The sequence below is a fragment of the Canis lupus genome, chromosome 6 (genome assembly GCF_011100685.1).
Source record: "Canis lupus familiaris isolate Mischka breed German Shepherd chromosome 6, alternate assembly UU_Cfam_GSD_1.0, whole genome shotgun sequence".
In the NCBI taxonomy this organism is placed as follows: Eukaryota; Metazoa; Chordata; class Mammalia; order Carnivora; family Canidae; genus Canis; species Canis lupus.
This window is the reverse complement of record NC_049227.1, coordinates 978,947-1,005,654: the sequence shown is the minus strand read 5'-3', so window position 1 is coordinate 1,005,654 and position 26,708 is coordinate 978,947. Positions and strand designations below refer to the sequence as shown.

The following is a 26,708-nucleotide window of genomic DNA, read 5'->3' as shown; positions in this document are numbered from 1 at the left end:
TCCGGGGCCCTGGGCGCGCGGGGGAGGGAGTCGTCGCGGGCGGGGCGAAGGCTGCCGAGGGGGCTCCTCGGGCCCGTCGGGAAACGAGACGGTCTCGTCCCTCTCCACGTCAGGACTTTTAGCGTTCGAATTAAAGGCATAATGAGACTCACAAAATTAAATAATAGGCAGTATTGATGGTCGAGTCCCAAGTGGAATCCCGTGCTCGTGCTTCCCGTCTCGAGAATGCTGGGGGCGGCGGCGGCGGCTGTCCCGGGGCGTCCGTGGCGTTAACTGGAGCACAACAGAGACCAACACGGCCGTATCTGAAGGCAGAGCTGGGCTGGCGTCCCAGCTTCGCTAAGCGCTGCCTCTGTGATCTTGGACAGGTTGCCTAGTTCCTGTCTTTATTCATTATCTGCAAAACGGAGATTGATTTTTCCTAAACGCTGAGCGATGGCAGAACATGCCACCCCAAAACATGCCCCTTGGGCATAAGGATTCTTGTGAGAGTACACACAAGACAAGCTCTGAACACAAACTAGAATATTCCTTTATAAGGGAAATGTACATTTGCAAGGAAATCTCCCTCTAAAGGTGTCTCCCTCTCTATACCTACAAGAGGATGACAACCGCAAGACTTCTCAATGGGGAAGACGCTAACTCTGCAGAGCAGACCTTAAGCTTCTTTACTTTTCTTTCCCTGGTCGTCCCGTGACTGGCCCTTCAGTTACCCACCCACCCCACCCCCACCCCCACCCCCCCACACACACACCTTTCTCTTGTCCACCTGAAGATGGTATTTAAGTTAGCAGTCTTTTCCCTGGTCTCTCTTACGTATGTGGAGGTATCCGTGTTAATAAATTCCTATTTGTTTTCCCCTTGTTAATCTGCCTTTTACTTCTCAGGCAAGAACTCAGAAGAGTACAGGGAAAGTTCTTTCCCTTCCCCTACAACCACACTGTATACTAGGCTGAGGATACTGGACAGTATAAAACAAAAGTACCTACATACTGAGAAGCTTACATCCCAGAGGAGACAACAAACAAGTTATTTACAGTAGTACAAGAGATGGTGATCATTGTTATGAATAAAAGGAATAATGCAAGGAAGAGGAATAGAAAGCACAACGGAAAGTCTGCAGTTTTAGAGTGCAGGGGAAAGCCCTGACTGAGAGACACTTGAACACAGGGTGAGGGAGCTAGCCATGCTGGTATGCAAATATTCAGGCAGATGTTCTATGGACAGGGAACAAGTGCAAGGGCCTCTCGACACCTCCAACCTATGTAGGTATAGCAGAGCGAATTAGGGGGAGGTATAAGAGATCAAAAGGTAATGGGCAAAGTAAGTAAGGGGCTAACCCCTAGGTCAATGTGGGAAGGAACCAGCAAAAGTGAGGACACTGGTAGGTCTGACTCATTGGGGCCTTAAGTGGGACAAACTACCAGACATGTCTTCTCCCTCAGAGAAGGTGGGGTGGGAGACTATTGGAAAGGGGCACCTAAGGTTATATGGCTTAACCATATAACCTAAGGTTTAACTATGAAGCCATGTTTTAGGTCTTGAATTCAGTGGTTCTTGATAGGTATATGGATATTCATTGTATTATTTTTAACTATTATTCAATGTGTTATTTTTGTATATGAATTTATGTTTTTAGAGAGGGAGAATCTTTTTTTTTGTTTGTTTGTTTGTTTTTGTTTGTTTGTTTGTTTTTTAGAGGGAGAATCTTTTTAAAGATTTTTTTATTTTAGGTCAACCCGGGTGGCTCAGCAGTTTAGTGCCGCCTTCAGCCCAGGGCCTGATACTGGAGACCCAGGATCGAGTCCCACATCGGGCTCCCTGCGTGGAGCCTGCTTCTCCCTCTGCCTGTGTCTCTGCCTCTCTCTCTCTCTGTGTCTCTCATGAATAAATAAATAAAATCTCTTTAAAAAAAAAAGAAAAGTCTTATTAAATGCTCATTTCCTTCATAAGGCATTGTAGAAAGATTATGTATGTTTCATATGACTATAGAGTGCCTGGAAGTAATTTAGAGTATTGTTGAATAAACACTTAGAGGAGAAACAACAGTGGACTTATCTTTTTCCCCCACTTGACATTATATAACTTATATTTTGTTTGATATTTGGATAAAACTCCTAAAATGCTTTGAGAAAAAGCTGTACTTTCATGGTGCTGCTTTTCAAGTTAGATTGTGAGATTCCTGTGTTTGATGAAGTCCCTGCCGGTGGGATAGAAAGTGTGATTTTTATTGTATAGTAGAACATTTTTAATGTTTCTGTTAATGATCAGAGTATGAGTTCATGAATGGATTAGATTATACACACTAAGATTCGTAAGCTTTTTATTTTCCTCAAATGACATCAAGGAGATTGCTGAAATCCCTGAAGCAGGAATGTAGCAAAATCTGTGAGGCAAGAATGAGGCAAGAGCCTTTGGGACTCTAAATTCTGTGTTGTCTCACCTTTTTTTTTTTTTTTTTTTAAAGAGATTTTATTTATTTATTCATGAGAGACACACAGAGAGAGGCAGACACAGGCAGGAGGAGAAGCAGGCTCCCCACGGGGAGTCTAATGCAGGACTCCATCCCAGGACCCTGGGATCATGACCTGAGCCCACAGCAGATGCTCAACTGCTGAGCCACTCAGGCGTCCCTGATTTCTAGTTTTGTTCCACTGTGATTAGAAAAGACATTTTCTATGATTTTTCAAAATAAATTAAAACTCGTTTTCTGTGATGATTATGTGATGTGGTACAGGTTATCTAATGCTACTGGTGGAAATATTTGCAGTATATAAGCATATCAAATCAATGCATTGTACACCTAAAACACAATGTCATATGTCAATTATAACTCAGTAACACTGAAAATTTTTTTTGTTGTTGTTTTTTTTTGAAAATTTTTAATTAAAAAGAAAGACTCAGGGATCCCTGGGTGGCTCAGTGGTTTAGCCCCTGCCTTCAGCCTAGGGCATGATCCTGGGATCCTGGGATCGAGTCCTGCACCAGGCTCCCTTCATGGAGCCTGCTTCTTCCTCTGCCTGTGACTCTGCCTCTCTCTCTCTCTTTCTGTGTGTGTGTGTGGGGGGGGGGGGCTCATGAATAAATAAATAAAATCTTTAAATAATCAATAAAAATTTTAAAAAACTCATTTTCTGGACTAAAATATGTTCTACTCTAGACAGTGTTTTATATGCATTTAAGAAAAATGTGTATTCCATTATTGTTAAGTGAAGAGTTCTATATATGTCTGTTAGGTATACCTTGATTATAATGTCATTCAAATACTCTTTCCTTCTTTTTTTTTTTTTTGAGATTTTTATTTATTTATTCATGAGAGACACACAGAGAAAGAAAAAGGCAGAGACACAGGCAGAGGGAGAAGCAGGCTCCATGGAGGGAGCCCAACGTGAGACTCGATCCCAGGTTTCCAGGATCAGGCTCTGGGCTGAAGTCTGCGGTAAACCGCTGAGCCTCCAGGGCTGCCCTACTCTTTCCTTCTTAATCTTTTTTTCTGGTTGTTCTATCCATTATTAAAAATGGGTTACAGAAATATCCAACTATGGTTGTAGAACTATCAATTTCCCTTAATTCTGTTCTTTTGTTTGTTTGTTTCATATGCACTTGGTGCTCGTATGTTAGATGCATATATGCTTATAATTGTATTTTTGGATTAAACCTTATTCTGTATATAATGTCATTATTTCTTTTTTATTTTAAAGATTTTTTTTAATTTTTTTTTTTTTTTTTTTTTTTTATGATAGGCACACAGTGAGAGAGAGAGAGGCAGAGACACAGGCAGAGGGAGAAGCAGGCTCCATGCAGGGAAGCCGATGTGGGACTCCATTCCTGGTCTCCAAGATCAGGCCCTGGGCTGAAGGTGGCGCTATACCGCTGAGCTACCCAGGTTGCCCCATGTCGTTATTTCTTATAACTGTTTTTCTAATGTAAAATCTATTCTAATAATATAGCCATCCCAAACTCTCCTTTGTTTGCTGCTTGCATGGAATACATTTTTTCATCTGTTTACTTTCAACCTCTTGGTGTCTTTGAGTCTAAAGTGAACCACCTTTTACAGACAACATATAGATGTAGCTTTTAAGAAAACATACTCTGCCCATCTCTGACGTTTAATTGGAGACTTTAATCCATTTACCCTGAAGTAATTACTAATAATGACTTCTGCCATTTTGCTCTTTGTTTACTGTATGTCATATATTTTTTGTTCCTCAATTCTTCCATTACTGCAGTTTTTGTTATGTACTTATTTTTCTATAACCTACCATTTTTTGTAAAGATTTTATTTATTCATTACAGACAGAGAGAAAGGCAGAGACACAGGAAGAGGGAGAAGCAGGCTCCATGCGGGGAGCCTGAGGTGGGACTCGATCCCGGGACTCCAGTATCACACCCCAGGCCGAAGGTGGCGCTAAACCGCTGGGCCACCGGGGCTGCCCTATAACCTACCATTTTGATTCTCTTCTCTTTTCTGTATATTTTAAATTTTATTTTCTTTTTTTTTTTTAAGATTTTATTTATTTATTAATGAGAGACAGAGAGAGAGAGAGAGGCAGAGACATAGGCAGAGGGAGAAGCAGGCTCCATGCAGGGAGCCTGATGTGGGACTCGATCCTGGGACCCGAGGATCACAGCCCTGGTCAAAGGCAGGCGCTAAACCGCTGAGCCACCCAGGGATCCCTAAAATTTATTTTCTTAGTGATTAGTTTTAGGATTACAATTAGCATCTTAAATTTATAACAACATAGTTTGAATACCAACTTATTTAAAATTGTATATATTCTGTACCTATAAATCTGTCCCTTTCATTTTATCTTGTTATTGTCACAGATTTCATCTTTATAAATTGTATGCCTATCGACACAGGTTTTTCTTTTTTTTTTTTAAGATTTTATTTATTCATGAGAGACACAGAGAAGCAAAGATGAGATACCAGCCAAGGGAGAAGCAGGATCCCTGCGGGGAGCCCAATGTGAGATTCAGTTCTGGAACTCGAGGATCACGTCCTGAACCAAAGGCAGATGTTCAACCGCTGAGCCACCCAGGCGTCCCTTAACACAGGTTTACTATTAATGTTTTTATGTACGGGTCTTTTAACTCACATAGGGAAAAGCCTTTTTAAAAAGATTTATTTTTTAAAAAATATTTTATTTATTTATTCATGAGAGAGGCAGAGAGAGAGCCAGAGACACAGGCAGAGGGAGAGGCAGGCTCCCTGTGGGGAGCCTGATGCTCAACCGATGGAGCCACCCAAGGGCCCCAATATTGGCTTTTATATCTGGCTGGGTATTTATCTTTCCCAGTGTTATTTCTCCATGTAGTTTTAACTTACTGTCTAGTGTCATTTGCTTTTCAATCCAAAGGATTGGAATTCCTTTGGGCATTTCTTATAGTACAAGTCTGCTAGTAATGAATTCCCTTAGCTTTTATTTATCTGGAGATGGCTTAATATCTCCTTCATTCTTGAAGAATAATTTTGCCAGATATAGCCCCTTTTTTAAGATTTATTTATTTATTTGAGAGAGAGAGTATGAGCTGGAGGAGCAGATGGAGAAGGAGTGAGAATCTCAAGTAGATTCCATGCTGAGCATAGAGCCCAATGAGGAACTTGATCTCTCAATCCTGAGATCACAATCTGAGTTGAAACCAAGAGTTAGATGCTTAAGTGACTGTGCCACCCAGGCACCCCTAGATACAGAATTCTCGGTTGACAATTTTTTTTTTTTTTAATTCATGAGACACAGAAAGAGAAAGGCATAGACATAGGCGGAGAGAGCAGCAGGTTCCCTGCCAGGAACCCAATGCGGATCACGGGACTCGATCCTGGAACCCCAGGATCACACCCCAAGTCGAAGGCAGACGTGCCCAACCGCTGAGCCACACAGGTGTCCTATCAGTTGACAGGTTTTTCTTTCAACACTTCAAATATTATGTCATCCCACTGCCTCTGACCTCCATAGTTTCTGATGAGAAATCAGTTTATATTCTTACTGAGATCCGTTTTATGTGATGGGTTTCTTCTCTCTCGCTGCTTTCAAGATTCTTTTTCTTTGACTTTCTTACAGTTTGATTATGTTCCTTGGTGTGGACCTCTTTGAATTTATTTCACTTGGAGTTCTTTAAGCTTCTTGAATTTGTGTTTTTAAAAATTTATTCATGAGAAACAGAGAGAGGCAGAGACACAGGCAGAGGGAGAAGCAGCCTCCCTGCAGGAAGCCTGATTTAGGCCTCAAACCCAGGACCCCAGAATTATGCCCTGAGCCAAAGGCAGATGCTCAACCAGGTGCCCCTTTTATATATTTGCCCCATTTGCTTTATCATTTGTTCAAGCTTTCTCCCTACACACACACACACACAGTTTTCCTGAAGAATATAACTAAGTTGCAGACATCATGCTTCTTGATTCCTACATATTTCAGTGTGTATTTCCTAAGAAAGATATCTTCTTAGAAAACCAAAGCAGAGGGACACCTGGGTGGCTCAGTGGTCCCTCTCCCTCTGTCCTACCCCTCTCCCCCGCCCCCGCTCATGCTCACCTGTGCTCTGTTCTCTCAAATAAATGAATAACTAAAATCTCTGGGGGAAAAAAAAGAAAAAAAGAACTTTCCTCTCTACTTCTTTTATGTAACTATTTCTGCCAACATAAATTCATGGATTCTTATTTTATTCAGTGGGTTATAACCCATTACAGTTGGCCCTTGAACAATGTGAGGGTTAAAGATACTGACCTACTGTTGAAAACCTGCAAATCACTTTTGGCTTCCCAAAACTGAACTACTAAAAGTTTATTGTTGACTGGAAGCCTTATTGATAACATAAATAGGTGTTAATACATATTTGTATGTTATATATATTATAACATGGTATTCTTACAATATAATGAGTATAGTAATAGTATAGAGTGATGTTAAGCATCTTTTCATGTGTCTGTTGGCCATTTGGATGTCTTTTTTGGAGAAATGTCTGCCTATTTTGGGGGGGTTAGGCGGATTAATTTTGGGTATTGATTTGTATATGTTCTTTATATATTTTGGATACTAACCTTTTATCAGATATGTCATTTACAAATATCTTCTCCCGTTCTATTGGTTACCTTAGAAGACAACTGTTGTGTCCTTTGCTGTGCAGAAGAAGCTTTAGATTTGATGTAGTTTACAGATCTTTTTTTTTTTTTTTTGAGCATCACACAAAACAGAGAACTTTATTCATCCGTACCATTCCAGAGAAAAGCAGGCTCACTTTGTCTCAATGTGTTTCCATTTATCCTGCTTCTTTTCCTCCTTAGCTTCTATATCCTTCTTTCCACTTCTGCCAGAGGTTTCAGGTAGTGATAGCACTTGGCTCCATAGGCCATACCAAGGAATAGAGAAGAGTAGTGGCTGCGCTTGATGAGCAGAGACCTGCACTGGTAGCACCATCTTGTCTGTAGCCTTAACCAGATTTTTTTTGATAAATACAGAAAAGTACTGTAAACGTATTTTCTCTGTTTATTCATGAGAGACACAGAGAGGCAGAGACACAGGCAGAGGCAGAAGCAGGCTCCATGCAAGGAGCCTGATGTGGGACTCGATCCTGGGACCCTCAGCCAAAGGCAGCCACTCAACCACTGAACTACCCAGGTGTCCCCGTATAACATTCTCTTTTCTCTAGTTTACTTTATTGTAAGAATACAGTATATTTTATATATATAACATACAAAATATATTGACTCTTTATGTTGTTGGTAAGGTTTCCAGTCAGCAGTAGGCTACTAGTAGTTAAATTTTGGAGGAGTCAAAATTACATGTGGATTTTCTTCTGCCAAAGGGGTCAATGACCCTAACCCCTGCATTGTTCAAGGGTCAAATATACCATCAGATTTTAAAGGTGTGGTGGTGGGGAAGCTGGAGCTCTACAGGTACTGAAATGGACAGATCTCCAAAAGATAGTGTTAAATGAGAATAGTAAGGTGTGGTGGTATGCTACCTTTTTTTTTTTTTTTGGTATGCTACCTTTTGATTTCAATATAGATATATATTCTCCTAGGATGTATATCTCCTTCTAATATATATGTGTGTGTGTGTGTGTGTGTGTGTGCATGATATATATTCATATGTTCTGTTCTACAGTATATATATTCATACACAGAGAAAAAAAGGGAAAGAGAGATACATGTATACATTCTAAAATAGCTATTGTATATATAGGAAGAAAATTATTTTTAAAAATTGGGTCATGTGATTGTGGAGGCTTGGTGAGTCCAAAATCTGACAGGGGAAACTAGCAAGCAGGAGGCTCAGGAAAGAGTTGCATTTCAAGTCCAAAGGCAGTCTTCTAATGAACCAGGAAAAAGTAATACTGTAGATGAAATCTTAAGGCCATCTGCTGTCCAAATTCCCTAGTGCTTGGGGGAAGCCAGTCTTTTGTTCTATTCAGACCTTCAACTGACCCATACTATGGAAGGCAATCTGCTTTACCCAAAGTCCACTGATTTGAATGTGAATCTAATCCAAAACACCCTTACAGAAACAACCAGAATAATATTTGATCAAATATCTGGGCAGTGTGGCCCAAAAGAGTTGACAGATAAAATTAACCATCACAACTCTGCCCCTTGTCAACTTAACACCCATCTCTTTAAATCATACTTAATCTGCTACTGAAATCTCTTTACCTGGTGGGATGACCCAAACTTTCATTCATGAAAGGTTTGGGCCATTATTAGTCCTACCTAGATTGGGTTGTTGTTTTCCATTGACTTTAATCACAGGGTATGGTAATAGTAAAATACCCTTAAAGGTCTCCTGTCCCTACACTGGAAGGTTGTTTGACAGACTTTGAGTGAGTACCTCTTTTCCAGGCACTGTTTTAAGCACTGGGATAGTTGTGAATGAGAGGCAAAATCTCTGCCTTAAGGGAGCTTATTGAGCTTATTTAAAAGGAAATAACCTAAGATTATTACTATTGGTAATAAATGCTATAAAGGAAATAAATCAGGTAATGTGGTAGGTAGATAGACAATAATGGAAGTATGCTTTACATGGCATGATCAGACAAGGTGTCACTGAACACAAAATAGGAAAGTGAACCAGCCCATGAGAAGGCTAGGGGAAGGGCAATCCAGGGAGAGGGAATGCCAATCACAAAAATCTGAGACAGGAATGGAAAAAGTCCAGAGTAGAAGATGGGAAACAAGGAACAGAGTGGTATAATGAGGCTGGGAATGCATAGGAACCAGATCAAACATGGTAAGATCTTTCAATTTCATTCTAAAAACAAAATGTTTTAAGTAGGCATGCTGGAGGATCTAATCAACCTTTTCGAGACTATTTTGGAGAATAGATTGGAGGGGATAATCAGGGATCAAATTAAGCCAAGAAGCCTTTGTAGTAATGCAAAGTGAGAGATGATGGTGATTCAGACAGGTGAATTTGTGATGTTTTCAAGATACATCCTGAAGACAGATTCAAGACTTGGCGATGGACTGCAGCAGGTGAGGTAAGGAGAGGAGTTCAAGATGACTCTCAGGTTTTTGTTGACTACGTGAATGGTGGTGCCATTTCCTGAGATAGAAAAGATGGAATAAGGAAGATATTTGGGGTAGGAAGAGGAAATAAAGAATTCCATTTGGATATATTAAGCTTGAGATGGCAAATAGATACTGAAGCAGCAGTATTTAGCAGGTTATTGGGTATGTAATTCAAGGCTGAGGAAAGAGGCCTGGATAGAAGTATAAATTTGAGAGTCATCAGCATATAGATATGTTAGTTATTGATTGCCTCTTATCTCCATATTCATCCTTCATTGCTTCTGCAAAAATTGGGTTGGAACCTTTGAATATTTTTTCCTTTACCAGTTAACATGATATTAAGCTTGATAGTAAAGGATACTAGTGAGATATTGCTAAGAGGAAAGGTATTTTCCTTTCTGTGCCCCGCCCCCCCTTTTTAAAGATTTTATTTATTTATTCATGAGAGACACACAGAGAGGCAGAGACACAGGCAGTGGGAGAGGCAGGCTCCCTGCAGGGAGCCCAATGCGGGACTCAATCCTGGGTCTCCAGGATCAGGCACTGGGCTGAAGGCGGTGCTAAGCCGCTGAGCCACCCAGGCTGCCCTTCCTTTCTGCTTCTGGTGTAATTGTTCACAGCCCAGCTTCTCCAGCACCCAGCTCCTGCAGTGCATGGTAATCAGCAGCACAAAGATGCCAGCAGCTTTCCCCAGCACTCACCTTGGGTAGTTTTGTAGTGTATTGACTTTGTTTTCTTTTTTTTTTTTTTTTTTAATTTTTATTTATTTATGATAGTCACACAGAGAGAGAGAGAGAGAAAGAGAGGCAGAGACACAAGCAGAGGGAGAAGCAGGCTCCATGCACCGGGAGCCCGACGTGGGATTCGATCCCCGGTCTCTAGGATCGCGCCCTGGGCCAAAGGCAGGCGCCAAACCGCTGCGCCACCCAGGGATCCCCTGTTTTCTTTTTCTTTTTTTTTTTTTTTAAGTTTTATTTATTTATGATAGTCACAGAGAGAGAAAGAGAGAGAGAAAGAGAGAGGCAGAGACATAGGCAGAGGGAGAAGCAGGCTCCATGCACCGGGAGCCCGACGTGGGATTCGATCTCGGGTCTCCAGGATTGCGCCCTGGGCCAAAGGCAGGCGCCAAACTGCTGCGCCACCCAGGGATCCCTGTAGTGTATTGACTTTGATAAAACACTTCCCTGAACAGATTTTCCCAGCACCCTAGGGGATGGATTTCCAGTAAGTTCCATTAAGCATAGCACTCCAGTGACTTCTCTGCCTTTCAGTAAACCATGGCTATGTCCCCTCCAAAAAAGTCTGATACCAGCCCTCGGGGAGGAGTTTTTCTTCCTTGGATCGTCTATTCCTAGCTCTATGTGCTACTCCTATATTCTTTATAGTTATCACTACTATTCATTAGCCAATCCTTCATTATTCCAATCCAATTATAATTAGCAGTTATTTATATTAAAAATATAAATTGGGGCACCTGGGTGGCTCAGTGGTTGAGCATCTACCTCATGGTTCAGGTCATGATCCCTGGGTCCTGGGATCAAGTCCTCCATCAGGCTCCCTGCAGGCCGGTGTTTCTGCCTCTCTCTGGGTCTCTCATGAATTAAAAAAAAAAAAAAAAAAAAAAAGATATAAATTGTTCAGATTACTGCATTGTTTTTTTTTTTCTCTTGACTAATACAAATGACTCAATGCAATTCAGGCAAGATCACTGAAGAAGGAGGCAGTACAGACTGATAAGGTCATATAAGGTCCCAAGAAGTCTCTATGTTACTCTCCATTTTGAATGGGTTAGATGTAAAGGCACATGGAATAGCAATAGGTGGAGCAGAAGCAACAGAGTTCAATTTCCTCTCCTGTCACCCCAGTCAGCCATTATAAGACAACACAGCCCCTTTTTGTGACACGTCAGCAGGGTCTGAATTTTGGTTGGCCTCTGCTGCATGTGGTACCTACCTGCATTGCAGCCTGCAAAGGCTTCTCTGTTAGCTACAACCAGAGTTGGAATTTCCCTACTGGCCTCTTTCTTGGGATCTTGCATTTATTTGGAGTATCTTCTGAAGCCAAAATGTTTGAAAAACATTGGCCTGCCTTCACTGTGTAGAGCAAGCTCCCGGTTTCACCTTGAGTACTCCAGGCAAGGTAGACCGACATCCCTGAGTTCTTTCAAATGCTGCCCCTAGACCTTGAATCTGTTGGTTATATTGCAACTTTCACACCTACAAGAGGTGTTGGCCTGCCAATATCAGCATCAGAGACACGCAGAAACAAGTGACAGAGGCTGCCCATGCTTATGCCTCCTTGTGACCCCTGTCAAGGCACTGAAGTATGTCTTGGTTGTGTAGGGCCAAAATAGGAGAAAAGATGTACAGGGTTTTCAGTTATTGGAATTAGGGGTCCTTAACAAGGGGTCAGGTGAAACCCCTTCCTAAAAAGACAGGATGATCATGTGGAGAAGTTGAGGATGAATGAATGGCTACTGCCTATAACCCCCAAAGTCATGGGTAGTTGAGTATCTGGAGACCCTTCCACCTAACAAACATCACTTTCTTGTACATTATCATGAGGAAACCTGGGTTGGATTATCTGGAAATTCTACCTCTGTATCTTAATCCACAAACCCGGGCTGTCCCAGGGGTGCTGCTGCCATAAAGGAGTCAGGAATGCCATCCCAGCAGGGAACAGCACTGACAGGGTTCAACTCAGGCAATAAACCCCATGTCTGTGGAATCCTCCGGGATAAAGGCCCAGCCAATGTAAGTGGTAGAACATCCCTGCAGGTGACTCTAAGGGTCTTCCTCATGTTCTGCTTCCCTGAACCGATGAGAACTTCCAAAGAGAGCTGCATTTGTTAGCATAAAATTAGGCAATTGGGGGAATGCCTGGATGGCTCAGCGGTTGAGCATCTGCCTTCAGTTCAGGGCATGATCCCGAGATCCAGGATCTAGTCCCATGTTGGGCTCCCCGCAGGGAGCCTGTTTCTCCCTCTGCCCGTGTCTCTCATGAATAAATAAGATATAAATAAGATCTTATAAATAAATAAGATCTTTAAAAAAAATTAGGCAATTGGATAGACTATTCCCTGAATATGTCTGGAAGCAGATACATTCTGCCTTGACTTCTGGGACTGCCAAGTGAACAATGCCATCCTCATTTCAGCCAATAGTGATGTGGTCAGCTCACCAGGGAAGTCCCTATTTTTGTTAGGAAGCTCTTGGTGAATGTAGTTTCCAGGAAAAGTATTTTGATTTTCCTTTCCAAGTAGAGGAGGGTGAAGCTAACTTATCTGTTCATTAGGGTCTTACAAGTATCTTCTGCTGCCGTGGTGGAAGTAGACACAGAGCTTAGAGAGAAGGGCTGAAAATGCTCTTCAGATCCTAGCAGGCCAGATGAGAAAGCTGAATTGGAAAGTCAGGGACCTCAGTGTAAAGAGCACCTAACTGCCTGAAAATAAGTTGGGAGCAGTGCTGGACAGTGTCACTGCTAGGACTGGCTACCAAATGCTGGGTGAGGGATTGGTCAGAAATGGAACCACCTTTAAAATGATAAAGACAGGGCAGTCATGAGTGGCAGGGGTGGGTGGTGGTAGTGGTGGAGATGACATGGTGAGAGTAGGGACAGTGGGCAACATAAGCTGAGGCAGAGCTGAAGGTAAGGATGTAATGTTGGAAAACACACTAATAAAGACACTTATAGAAGTTGATACACATTCTGGGGACTTAAACCTACTCATGATACCATCCAATCCCTTTACAAAAATAAAAAGGTATAAATATTTCAACTCAACTCTTAACATACATTTCTTTTAATGGAGGTCAAGCTCCAAGTTTTGTGGTGCTTTGGGGTTCTATTTCTTAATTTTAGTAACAAAAGAGAAGTATATATATATCTATTCCAAGATCTACTAGGGCTAGGCCATCTGCCAAGATCACATGATATAGGAAAAAACCCAAGAGTCTGTAATATATTAGGAGAATCTTCTAAAAGTCATGGTTTGTGGGTGATTCAGGTTGCTACTGAGATCACAGAAGGGTGGAAAAGATACATCACATGATTTGGGCCCCTTTTATGAAGCACTTCTGGACAGTTTAAGATGATTCAATTCAAAGTCTTTCCTGCAGTTGCCTTGGATTTTTTTCTGGATGTACAACAGTCCTGAACGTTTCTACTTAGTTGCAGGTGGTTGGAGGTGTCCAGCACTGCTCCCAACTTATTCATGTCACTGCTCAGGAAGAACAGGTATGTGAACGAAGAAGTCCTTAGCAATCAGGAATGGGACTACCCTGTTCCTAAGTCTGAACATGTTACTGCATGTATGCGGGTGGATGGGGGATTCTGGAGGAGGAGGTAAAAGCGTGGCCATTGGATCTCATAGATAACCTGGATCTATGACTTCTGGAATAACACTGTCAGTTTTTCTCTGTATTTAGACTTTAGAAGAAGATATTCATCTTAGGGAGAAATGAGATACCTAATGTTCACAGTTAATAAGATCACTGTAGAAATGACTAGAGAAGGAAAGAAAAGCACATAATTACCCTTGCTCAGAACAAGAACTACCTTCATTAGCACCCTATTCATCTAGGTGCTTCATTTTAAAGTTATGTTAGAAATAAAGTTTAAAACTGTGTTTAAAAAATAGAGAACAAAAAAAAAAATAGAGAACACTAAAATACAGGATAGGAAAAACAAAATGGTAAGGAATCAAAAGAAAATTAAAGGTAAATAAAAGCTAAAGGAACATGCTGTAAGTTAAACAAATCAAAATGAGAAGTAAGTAAAGCTAGCTAAGAGGTCATCTTCAAAATGATGACAAAGGAATAAACAGGCAGGGTTGACACCCAGAGTCTAAAGGCCATAAGCCCCAAGCCAGACACACAAGAGCCCCTGAGCTAAATTAAAAAGCCATATATTCCATTATTCTCTTGATGCCAGGGGTCCCTGAAGGAGGGCCGACGCCTCAGGCATACTTCCCCACATGGTTGGGCTGCATAGCACGTCTGCATGGTGAGGCCTGTAGGCTGCAGGAGTCTGATCCCGGACCATCTCTTGCACACCAGGGTCCAACCAGGCAGCCAGCACTTACCTCTGCTCATCGTCCGTGAGTGGGGCCTGTCTCCAACTAGTGACCGTGTGTCTCTCACTAGAAGGGCAGTACACTGGAGACCCCAGCTAGCCCCTCAATGCTCAAGGGCACGCAAGACCCACACATCAAAGAAAGTCTCTCCTTTCCTTCTAGAGTATCTGCTCTTCAAATTTTCACTGGTAGAAGCTAGGTGAAGCCCTAAGCCTGATAGGTGGGACACTGAGCTGCCAAGAAGAAGGGAGGGCTCTACTGAACACCTGTGAGGATTTCAGAAAAGGACCCTGGGTTTGAATCCTGACTTTGTTACTTACTGGCTATGTGCCTTTGAGGAAATTACACCTTCATGTTGTTCAGTTTCCAACTTGTTAAGTACCATTAGTGTATCATTACCATGTGATTGTGTGCGCAATAAGTAGGTCAGGGAATAGACTTGGCACAGGTAATGCAGTGCTTCTGTTTAAAAGTCAGTGTAATCAGAGATTTAAGGAGGCAGTTGGAGGGTGGCACAGCTAACCCAACATTTCAGAACTCACCTTTCTGGGTTAATCCATGAAATGACTCCAAGGGACATCTTGATGAGGACACTTACTAGCCAGGAAGATGTCAAGTCTGCTTTCAGAGGAAGGGCAACTTATGTCCATTTTCCTTAAGGAAGGGTCTTAACCACTGAGGCTCACATAAGCTTAGAGCCATTTATGTCTCCCTTGAAAGAAGTGGAGGGCTTTCTGTCAGAACCACCTGACATGGTTGTGAGCCACAAAGTGACTATTGTGGTATTTTCTTCCCCTGGATACCTCTCAATATAAGAGGGCAGAGCTGTATGCTTAGGCTGGGTGGGAACACTCCCACCTGTGGAACAGAGACAAGGCTAGAGTAACTGCAGAACCACCTTCCATGGGGCCCATCTCCCTTTAACTTCAAGCCAGGGCAGAAGTTCAGCTGTTGGTTTCAGGAAAGAACCTATTTTATTTCGCTGAGCATCCCCAAACATATCATATCTTAAGCACAAATCAAGACATTATTTGCTGGCACAGTGCGGGGCAGAGGAGGGATGAAATAAGTCTCTAGAAAAGAAAGGCACAGCACCCAGGTTCTAATTCTTTAATGCCACGTGAGGGTATTGGGGCTCCATGCACCAAAGCGCTCACAGACAGGTAGTAAATAAACATAGGAAGTGTTACACCATTTACACAAACCCAATACCATACAGAAGGAAGACAGTGGACCCAGGTGACCTCCCGTGCTCCAGAAGCAAACTGTTCCTATACCCAATCTTTGTTCCCGCCTCCTCAACCCCTGCCAACCCACCCTTCCCCCAATTAACATATGTATACATATATGTTTCTTCCGGAATTCCAAAAAGTGCCTCTTCCACTCCAGTTCCCCACACTCCGGCTTCTGATGAATAAAGCCTCCTCTTTTAAGGATCACAAGCAGGCACTACCTTCATGAAAGATCCCCAGCAAAAAGGTACCCAAGAAAGCTTAACTCAGAATCAAATATGGCCAGAAGGTATACCAAAGGATATTTAAAATTCTATCTGGGATCAAAATGATCAGCAGGACTAGTTTTTGTTTTGTTGTTGTCATTTGTCTTAACCTCTTCAGGATCCAGCTTAGACCAAGATCACACACTGAGGCTCACCCAACTTTGTGGTTTGCAAATGTCATTCTTCTAGTCCTCCAACAAGCAACCCAGAACAGGAAGATTATGTCACCTGACCAGCCTGAGGCACAAGGCTCAGACAGCTCCCAGAATATCCTAAGCCCCAGGAAGAAAGAATAGAAACTTTCAGAGCACAGTTGACTGCTTTCCACATGATAAACACTGGACAGCCTCGTGAGTTAACCAAAGGTAGAAGAAGGATGGTGATGACTCCTCTATTTCTTCTATTTAGAGCGTTACCCAAAGAACTCCTCCATCTGGGATGCTGTGATGTGTTTCATTGTGGTTTTGTTTCAATCTTTTTTGTTGCCATTAAGTTTTTCATTTTTATTGAATTTTGTTATGGCTGCTATTGCACCATACAATCCTATCTCCTAAAACTTTTACCTTCCCATCCAGTGAGCATGACGCCTGGGAGAAAAGGTGCCCAAAGTCAAACATAATGGAAGCTTCCAAAGGCAGGCACTTGGTTTGACCCATCGATATTACACACAAGAATTCTATGAAAATATATTCCCTTTCCATTGGGAAGAAGCACTCATCCTTTGGAGCCCTCCTTCCTAACCCAACCCTGTTTATGCTCTAGACCTGACCACTTAGAACTGAGAAGGGAAATAACTGGGAGAAGTCACTTCCTCAGATATGACCTTTATTTGGAGACCATTACTACAAAACCACCACATCCAGGAGCACTTTTCATCCTGGCCTTGGCTTCTCATCACAGAATGACCAAACTAGGCCACTGAACTCTTTTATTTCATTTGGAAAGGGCTCTAAGCTGGCTGCCAGTATCCCTACTCTCCCTGGCCTACTGGCCCAGAGCCTTGTCTTTCCCACAGTGGCATAGAGTACACCACTGTAAGGGCAACAAAGGGGCAGAGTGGGTCCCAAGGGGTGTCTCTAGCAAGGGGCATGGGGACAGTGTTCTTATCCCCTGACCCTGTGTCCCTAAGCTAGTCTTTTTTTTTTTTTTAAGACTTTAATTATTTGAGAGAGAGAGCGTGCACAACAGAGAGACGAGTGGGCAGGAGGGGCAGAGGGAATGGGGGAAGTAGGCTCCCTGCTAAGTGGGGAGCCTGAGGTGGCTCAATCCCAGGACCCCAGGATCATGACCCGAGCTGAAGGCAGACACACCCAGCAGACCGAGCTGCCCAGGCGCCCCCCCCCAAGCTAGTCTTCAGGGCCTGTTTTTGAGCAAACTTGCATTTGATCAAACAAGTCACGATCTTATACGTATGAATTCTAAATAACCAAGTACTGTGATACTCTGTGCCAGGGGTGGGAACAAGAAGGAACCAAGGCCAGTTTACTGAAAGCATTGGGATTAATTGTCTGCTTTCTACTCACACTGCCTTTCTTCTCAATACCTTGCCTCAGTGTCTGTCCAAAAATGGATTTGTATTAGTCAGTAACATCAACTAGAGTAATTGAAACGAAAGACTTCTGTTAGAACAAGACATGAGCCATGCTACCAGACTAAGCTTCAAGCAGGGACACCAACTCGAGAATCGTGATGATTTCATTTGTGGATGAGAACAATAGCAAGAACATATATCTCAGAACCTGAATAACCGACTGCACTTTCCTCTTAGAGCTCAGTCTATACTTCTGTTCCACCATATGAGATAAAATGTAAGAGTGCAAAACCACACCCTGGAATCCTGTTCCACAGAGGGCTAGAAGGTCACTGCCCCATGAAGGAATCCAGCCAGGTCCCAGGGCTCCGCCTTCTCTTCCTCAAAGGTATGCAGATGTCTTCAGTTCCCCCTCGCCCTACCTCACCAATCCAGTCTAGTAGGACTGAAAGTAGTGACGCTGTCCTCACCAAGTTTTTACATATAAAAAAAGTCTCTATACACTCACGATCACAGGGAAAGGCCTTTAATGCAGCACAGAAATGTTATGTTCCAATTACTGATGCTGCATAGCTCCTCCTTTAGGAAATGCATGCATATCCTGCTTAACTGCCCCAGCTTGCAGATGGAGCAAGAAGAAAATGCAGTGGGAGCTGAACCTTGTGGATCGTTACCTCTCTGAGATGTGGAGGGTAAAACATGATGAAGCTTTGCTGCTATCATCCTACAGTTCCTGGTATAGCTGTGCCTCCCCCCAATCCTTTCTTTGCTTCCTCAGAACAGAAACTCTCCTAGGAGAATGTGAGCAGCAAGAACAGGGTTTAAAAAAGAGGGGGCTTCTATCTATGGAGGTTCACCACAAATTGGATGCTGACACATGAAATGGCAGCCAAAGAGATTCTGAGCCTCCAGAAAGGATGTTTCGTCTCAAAGAAAACAGAAGATCTACGCAACTTGCCTGCTTGACTCAGGGAATCTTCGAAAGGAACCTCTGAAATCTGCATAACAGCCCTGAGAAGATAACTGTTCAAGCAAGGAAGGTTGGTGGAAAGTAGGAGAAGCCAAGGCCCTGAGGTAGGGCTGTAAACATTGTGCTTTTCTAAGGCCAACCTGGTACATGGCTTTGGCAACTATGGTTACATCTCCAAAAGGTGGTGAAGAATATGTTTCAGAAGGAAGAGTCTTTCCACATCCTAAAATAAAGTGTGGAACTATCCCTGGGGGAAGAGGGAGAGAAGATGCTTCTTCTTCAGTCAGGGGCTGTGGGGTGGTTACTTGGGTAAATCCCCCATTATATTCTGTGTTTATACGCTAGGCACAAGGAAGGGATAATTGAACAGGGCTGAGAAAGTGATTATTCCTATATTAGTTTGGTAATGTGGCTCTAAAAAGGGCAGAAACTCTCTTGCAAGGTCAAGAGAGTGACAAAACCTCTCTGGACTTCCTGGTCAAGCCCTAGCTAGCCAGACACCATCAGCCTCAGGCAAAGTCTGCTGTGCCTTGAGGAAAGGTCAGGGGAGTGCAGGTGCCAAGTCCCTGTGGACCACAAGCCCTGAGCCTGACCCCGAGGTACAGCCGGAAGACTGGAGCTGCCGGAAGACCTCCATCCTTTTGGAGCTGTGCCTCAGGACTTGGTCCTCACCTCAGCAGGTCTGGGGCAGTCAGTATCCCTTCCAGGGATCTTATTCCCAGAGCCACTAAAGAGAATGGACACCCTCCCTGACAGGACTCTGTTCCCTACCAGGGCTACTCACCACCATGTGATCTTGAACTCATAGATGGGGCGCTTGCAGTAGTAGTGGTTGATGAGGTGCTTGTCACACACCCCGATGCACTGGTGGTCCACGATGAGGCCCTGGGCTGAGAGGTCTGTGACCAGGCAATGCAGTAGGTCATAAACATCAGCCACAGCCTCCCAGGGCCCAAAAGACACATCCACTTCGCAATGGTGCTCAAAGAGCTGCCCATCACTCTCGCTCCGCTCGAAGCGCAGGGAGTTGAGAAGTGGACACTCATAGGGGGTGATGGGCATCTCTTCCTTGAAGACACAGACCTTGAGCTTGGCAAAGCGGGCCTTCCGCTGTACTGCACGCAGCCGGGCAATCTCCACAATCCGCTCCAAATGGTCTATGGGGGTGAACACAGCAGCCATTACTGGGACAGGGGTCAGGGAGGTGGGGGTGGAGGGTGGGCAAGGTAGTGTCAGGGCGCAAAGAGAGAGCCCCAGTGAAGGCAGGGTCCAGCAGGGGAGGGAGGTCCCAGGGAAGGGACTCTGGAGGCCTTTGAAAGGCACAAACATAAATGGGGATCATAAGTTGCCATGACAAAAGGAAACCAAAAAGATGGGATGAAGACAATCCTTTTGAAATGTGATTTGATGATGTCATAGGCAAGGTGGGCCCTATTTAACCTGAATCTTCCCAGTGGGGAAGGTGAGGGGGGGTGCAGAAAGGGAAGCAGGAATCTCTCCAACCTTGAGTAATATAGATGAATCTTGGACTCAATTCTTCTGGGTGCAGACCTAGGCATGGACAGATGCCTTACAACCCTCCTTCCCACACCTCCACCACCCTAGGCAGCTGACCCCTCACCTTTGTAATAGGGCATGAGTCCCAGAAATGCCTGGCGCACTTTCTCCCCCTTCAGAGGCTGCATGTTTTCTAGCTGCTCCAGGAGGGGCCCGATGGCATAGTACTGGGCCTCTTTGTACACAGCCCGCACACGCTCCCGGGGCGGCAGGTCCCCTGAGCGCAAGAAATTCAGCACATCTCTGAGCGGGAAGGAAAGACAGTTTGGTGAGAAGGAGCTAATGGACCTGGGCAGTGTCACACAGAGGTTAGAGCACAGAATCTGGAACCAGACTACCAGCTATGTAACCTTGGGTAACTGAACCTAACCTCTCTATGCCTTGATTTTCTTATCTGTAAAATGGAAGAAAATTAAAAACTACCCCAGGGATCCCTGGGTGGCGCAGCGGTTTAGCGCCTGCCTTTGGCCCAGGGCGCGATCCTGGAGACCCGGGATCGAATCCCATATCGGGCTCCTGGTGCATGGAGCCTGCTTCTCCCTCTGCCTATGTCTCCACCTCTCTCTCTCTCTCTCTGTGTGACTATCATAAATAAATTAAAAAAAAAAAAAAAAAAAAAAAAAGAACTTAAAAACTACCCCATAATGGTATGAAGGGATTAAAGGAGTTAAGAGATAAAAAGTCCTTGGAAAATACATGGCACAAGGTAAGCCCTCAATATACATTAATAGCTATTATTATCAGTATCATTATTATTATATTTATAATTATTAGGGTTTTTTTGTTTTTATTAGGTATTGTTATTGGGTATACATAAGAATACTGGAAAGATGATTTCTAGGTTTATATATATATAATATATATAAATTATATATAATATATAATATATATATAAATTGAGGTATAATTAATGTGCAAAAAAGGTACAAATCTTAATCATATAGTTTGATTTATAACCACCATCTACACCAAGATACAGGACAAAACATTTCCATCTCCTTAAAGTTTCCCTCTGCTTCTTCTCATTCGATCCCAGAATTATTCTATCAACAAAGATCAATTTTGCCTCATCTTGAAATTCATAGAAATGGAAGCACACAGTACATTCTCTTCTGTGCCCGGCTTCTCTCCTTCAACAGAATGTTTCTGAGATTTATCCCTTATGTTGTATGTAAAAAACTAAATGGCACGGCATGGTATGGATGTACTGTAATTTATTTACCCTTTCTCTTATTGATGGACAGTTGAGTTGTGTCCAGTTTGGGGATCTCATGAGTAAGCTATGGTGAATATTCCTGTATAAGACTTTTTGTGGATACACATACCAACTTCTCTTGGGTAAATGTTAGGAATAGAATTGTTCAGTCATAAGGTGAAGTGCATGCTTAACAAAAGGGTTGTAGCATTTTACATTTCCACCAGCAATGTAGAAGGGTTCTCCATCTTCTATATATCCTTGCCATTAGTCTTATTTGGTAGCTATACAGACATCAAATGCCTACTCCTAACGCCTGAACAAACTGGTCCCTGGAATGAATAAGATCACATATTGTATTTTCTTAAAATAAAAATTCAGTTCTTTCAATTCTATCTTCAGATTCTTTAGTGCTAAGAGTAATCAGATCCATCACTGGTAGGTGTGGGAAGGTCTTTTCTGTAAAGATATATGAGTAAAGCCAAAGATCAAGATGTTGCCTAAGTAGTTAGTCTATAACCATGACGTAACACCAGCTAACACTTACTAACTACTAATCTGTGTCAGCCACTATTCATGTGTTGTTCCATTTAATCCCTTTAATACATTGTGGGTTAAGTGCCATTTTAGGTCCATTTTATAAATGAAGAAAAAGAGGGGCTCAGGTTAAGGAATACCCTTACTCAAGGAGCCACAGCTAGCAGAAGCCCAGATGCAAACATAATTGACTCCAAGCCCATACCCACAGTGGTCCAGACTCTAGTGCAAAGTGCTATTCACTGATCACAATGGGAAACTGTCCCAGGTGGCAGCCCAATCAGACTTCATCATAGGTGCTGGCGGCATATAAAGTGTACCAGCAGAGAAATGTACCTGACCAAATGCCTTAAACCCCTACTTTATTTTATCTGAGTCTTTAAGCAACTTCATCTGATGATGAATCATAGGCCATAGGAGTCCAACAGCCTGAGGATAAATGCCATTTATCCTGCTTTCTGCCACACCCTTGCCTGTCTCTGACCCTCTCCAGCTATGGCCATGTGGCATGGGCGCATCAACCTAGAGCCAAACTCTGTTCCCTCTCCCCACAACCCCTTTCCAAATCAGTCCTCTAGGATCTTAAGCAAACCTTGGTCTGCTCCGAAAAACATAACCCCGGGGCAAGGCCCAGCTAAGAGTGTGCTGTGGGAGCTGCCAGCTGGGGCCAGTACTTTCTTCTCCAAAAGAGCCTGCAAACAAAAATCTTTTTATAGCTCTGCAGAATGATGTGACACTTTGTTTTCTCAGCATTGGAGGCAGCTAACAGCCCAATGGGGACACCCAGATAGTTCAAAGTAAATTGTTTGACCAGAGATTCCTTTCTGTGGATAAAAATGACCTTCTTCCCAGTGTGGGCAATCCTACTCGGAGGAGTGATAGAGGAGCAGTGGTTGGAGATCTCATTTCTGCACTCCCACCCCCCACCCCCCTAGTCAATTTGTTGAAGGTCAAGAACCATGCGAGTTCTCTGGTCATCTCCAAAGTTAGGCCGAAGATGCAAAGAGCTTTAGCCACATGCTCTGGAAGGACCTGGCCAGGGGTCATACCAAGGCTCCTTATGTAATTGGCATGGCAGGCCTGTGAGGCAACTATAATTATTTCTCATTTCACAAATAAGGAAACTAAAAACAAATCTTTACATTGCTTATGTGTAAGGTATCAGAAGTCCTTTCTTGGGAAAGGCTATTTTCTCTATGTTTTAGTGTTAAAATGACAGTCACAATTGAAGGTGCTTTTTTAAAAAGACTTTTCTTGGCAAAATTAAAAAATGGCAATCATATATTGGCCCTTCCCTCACCATTTTTGTTCATGCATTTTAAACTATTGAAGGAGGTCTGAGAACCACTGTCACACTCCACATCCCTCCCTAACGGCAACATGGAGCCCCAGAACTTGAATCTGATGATATTCCCCAAGAGGTTGTTTTGGAACTCCCCCACCTCTAGGTGGGATCACACCTATTCCACACAGATGACAACGTCCTGGTCTTCAATTTCATAGGACAGCAGCAGTTTCATCACATCCAGCCAGTATGTGTCACCTGGGATTGCTTGTCCTCTCTGGGAAAGAAACTATGACTTCTGATCCCACTCAATAAGCACATTTACTAAATTGCATCTGTACATTTGTTATCTCCTCTCCTAGGTATTATAGAAGACACCAAAGCCCCAAACTGAAGCCCATGACACTTACTCCCTAGGACTACAAAACTGATCACAGAGGGAGAAACATACCCAAAGTGGGTGCCATCCCGGTCAATGAAGTACCGGCCCTCGGCGTCGGTAGGGATGTAATGCCGCCCGCTGAACATGGCCGCCAGCATGGTGTCTTCATAGCGCCGCAGGGTAGATAGGCGTGTGGTGAAGTGAGCCCCTCCAATGTTAAGGGGGACAACCTCAGGAAACTGGAAAGGAACCACCAGTGCTTTCAGCCCGGCACTGGGGAATGAGAGCAGGGGCTGCTCTGTCGGCCGTCTCCTTGGGTCTCATTAGTGCTGCACCATCCGGGCACCCAAGGCTACAATCTGGGAGTCTCTCTGAATGCTCTTCTCTCTCCTCCCTTTCCCTACACCCTTCAGTTGCCAAGTCCACCCCACTGTCCCTCTGATAGCCATTAAATCAGGCCTCCCCATGCCAGTTCCTACTGTCTCTTCTCTAGAATGAACTTAACCATTTTTATGCCCTTGCTTATGCTGTCTTCTCTGTCCAGAACATTCTTCCCACTCTCCCTCTGTCCATCTAGCAAATGCAACTGCCATAGATGTATGCGGTGTGCGTTGCTCACTGCACAGGGCACCCGTCTGTGAGTGGTCTGCTAGATCAGCTGTGTGCCCCTTCTCTATTGCACACCAAGGCACCATATAGGTCAGCAGCATCCACTCATTCTATTCCCTGATTCTGTGAACACTTAGGCTCTTTTGTCCCTCACCTGCCCCCAACACAGAGTTAACTAAATAGTCCCTCCATGTGCCCTCACTATGTGCCACGCTCTCCTCTATTATAGTTCCTAGCATGATACACTGGCAGTTATTTACTCCTGTCAGCCCACCCTTCTAGACGCCAAGGTTCCTGAGGGCAGGGACACGTTTTATTCACTAATCACAAGGTCACCCACAGCAGAGCTCATCGATGTTTGTGGAATCATTCCAGGCATCCACTCTACATTCTCTGTACCTCATCACTTCTCTCCTACTTAATCTGTAGAGTGAGATCAGGCCCCAGCCCAGCTAAGGTTCTGGAGGCAAAGGCAGGGGGAGGAACAGGGAATGATGGTAGAGACTGGCCCAGAGAAGCTCTGGGTTCTCTCAAGTGCTCAGGACCTTTTTTAGGGGTATGGGGGTAAGAGGTGGGAATATCTTTCACTGCTTGTGTTTTTAAAAGAAATGAAGCCAGTTCTCTCTAATTTTCCCACAAACCTCCAGATTAACTACAATTTTATACTAGTGCACACTTTTCAGTATTACAACATCTCTCAGGCTCCAGTGTATATTTATCTAGATAGTCCTTTCCCCTAGCTTTGCAGTATAGTTGACATACAATGTCACATTAGTTTTGGGTATAGACACAGTGATTTGACGGGCCTACACCTTATAGTATGCTGACCACAAGTGCAGGTGCCACCTGCCACGACACATCGCTATTATGGTATCATGGACTGTGCTCCCTGTGCTGTACCTTTTATCCTAGTGACCTTTTCATTCCGTTACTGGAAGCCAATACGTCCTGCTTCCCTTCACTCATTTTGCCCATACCTTCACCTTCCCTCCCCTCTTGTAATCACTGGTTTGGTCTCTGTATTTATGAGTCTATTTGTGCTTTTTTTTTTTTTTTTTTGTCTTTTAGATTCCATATATAAGTAAAGTACTATGAGCTTTCAAATTCTTTGTGAAATAAAGTAGGATATAAATACATTAAATCAAAGCTACTCAGAGCCTGATGCAGTGCCTGGCTCCCACAGTAAAGACTCAAGTATGCCTTGAATGAATGAGTGAATAAATGAATAAAAAAAAAGTATGTACAGTTCTTGTGTATGTACACACTGTTACTCTTCTGCAACCAAAGGACAGCAAATACCTTCTACTTACTCTATAGCTCCTCTAAAACTACTGTATATGCATACCAAGGACTCAAATATTATTTTGGGATAATAATACTTTACATTTCTGGGGCTCTTTACACCTTTTTCAAGGACACCTCATATCAATCCAAGAGTTTGCTCCATAGTAGAGCTGAAACGACGGAGGCACACAGGAAAAAGCAGTCAAACAGCTTTAGGTCTCCCATGCAACAATGTATCTATGGGGGAACAGGCCTATGGTCTCTGGGTCCTGCACTTTCTTTCAAGCCACATTGTTTCTCCAGTGACAGTGCACAAAAAATAAGCACCACAGCGTTCCTAGGCTTTCCCCCCTCCCCCAGCTGCAAAGAGTACTTCTAGGGTTTTGCTCATTGTCACAAGTGTTTCATGATGTTGAGAGTATAGGCTTCCAATCCCCCCCCACCCCCGTGCCCCCTGAGGCTGCCCCTTCTAGGGCTGCACACATCACAGGCCCCACGTCCAGCACTACCTTAGCTCCTGCCTCCTACCTCCTAGCCTCCTCCTTCGGGGCCCAGGAGGGCTCCACCTCCCTCCTCATGGCCACTTCGGCCCTAAATACGATCCTGCCATACGCGTCAAGCCCGGTGGGCGCAGCACAGCACAGCACAGCGGCTGCAGAGGGAAACCACGGAGCAGTCAGGTGCGCGTGGACACGTGCACCCACCGGCCCGCTCCTCCTCTGCAGAGTCCCTAACCCCCACGGTCGGGGCAGGGGCAGCTGGAGACTGCATTTCCCGGAAGACACTCCCTCTGGGGGCTCCGAGGTCCCCTCCCACCGCCACCCTCCCTCGTCGTCGTCAGGGCCGGAGCGAGCAGTGGGAGCGCGGCAGCCCCGCGGCCGGTGGACCTGGGCGGAGGGGGGGGGCGGGGCGGGGCGGGGCGGGGGTGGCGGGCCGCTGTGCGCCCGGGCGAGGCGGCACGCCGGGTGGGCGGGGACGGGCCGCGGGCTGACCGCAGCGTCCGCACCGCTCGCAGCCCGGGGTCAGCCCTGCCGCGCAGCAGCTGCTCCCGGGCGCCCCCCGACGCCCCGGCGCCCCCCGCAGTACCTCCTGGGGCAGCAGGGGCAGCGCGTGGCCCGCCTGCGTGGCCGTGGGGGTGGCCGGCTCCAGGAAGTCGTCCTCGGCGTCGGAGCTGGACATGGCACCGTCCGGACGACGGCTGTCTGGCTCCCGCCCCGTGACTACCACCATCCCTCTGGCTCCGGGCAGTGGGCGCGGCTGCGGGCGGCGGCGGCGGCGGCG

At 44.3% G+C, this 26,708-nt stretch overlaps 1 protein-coding gene across 3 annotated transcripts; it reads right to left on the bottom strand.

Annotated features, from left to right (window-relative positions):
* Positions 1 to 190: 190 nt before the first annotated feature.
* KCTD7 (potassium channel tetramerization domain containing 7) lies at positions 191 to 26,708 on the bottom strand. 3 transcript variants are annotated; one of them, XM_038539003.1, is made up of 6 exons: positions 26,514 to 26,706; positions 23,604 to 23,773; positions 20,200 to 20,378; positions 20,082 to 20,129; positions 19,363 to 19,735; positions 191 to 397 (listed from the first exon to the last, which is right to left on the bottom strand). In XM_038539003.1, coding segments are annotated over exons 1-6 (915 nt in total). In that variant the 5' UTR covers positions 26,658 to 26,706; the 3' UTR covers positions 191 to 396. The 3 variants fall into 3 exon arrangements, with proteins under 3 accessions (XP_038394931.1, XP_038394929.1, XP_038394930.1); XM_038539001.1 differs by lacking the exon at positions 191 to 397 and adding an exon at positions 7,611 to 9,539 and having other exon boundaries at positions 26,514 to 26,708; XM_038539002.1 differs by lacking the exons at positions 191 to 397; positions 20,082 to 20,129 and adding an exon at positions 7,618 to 9,539 and having other exon boundaries at positions 26,514 to 26,703.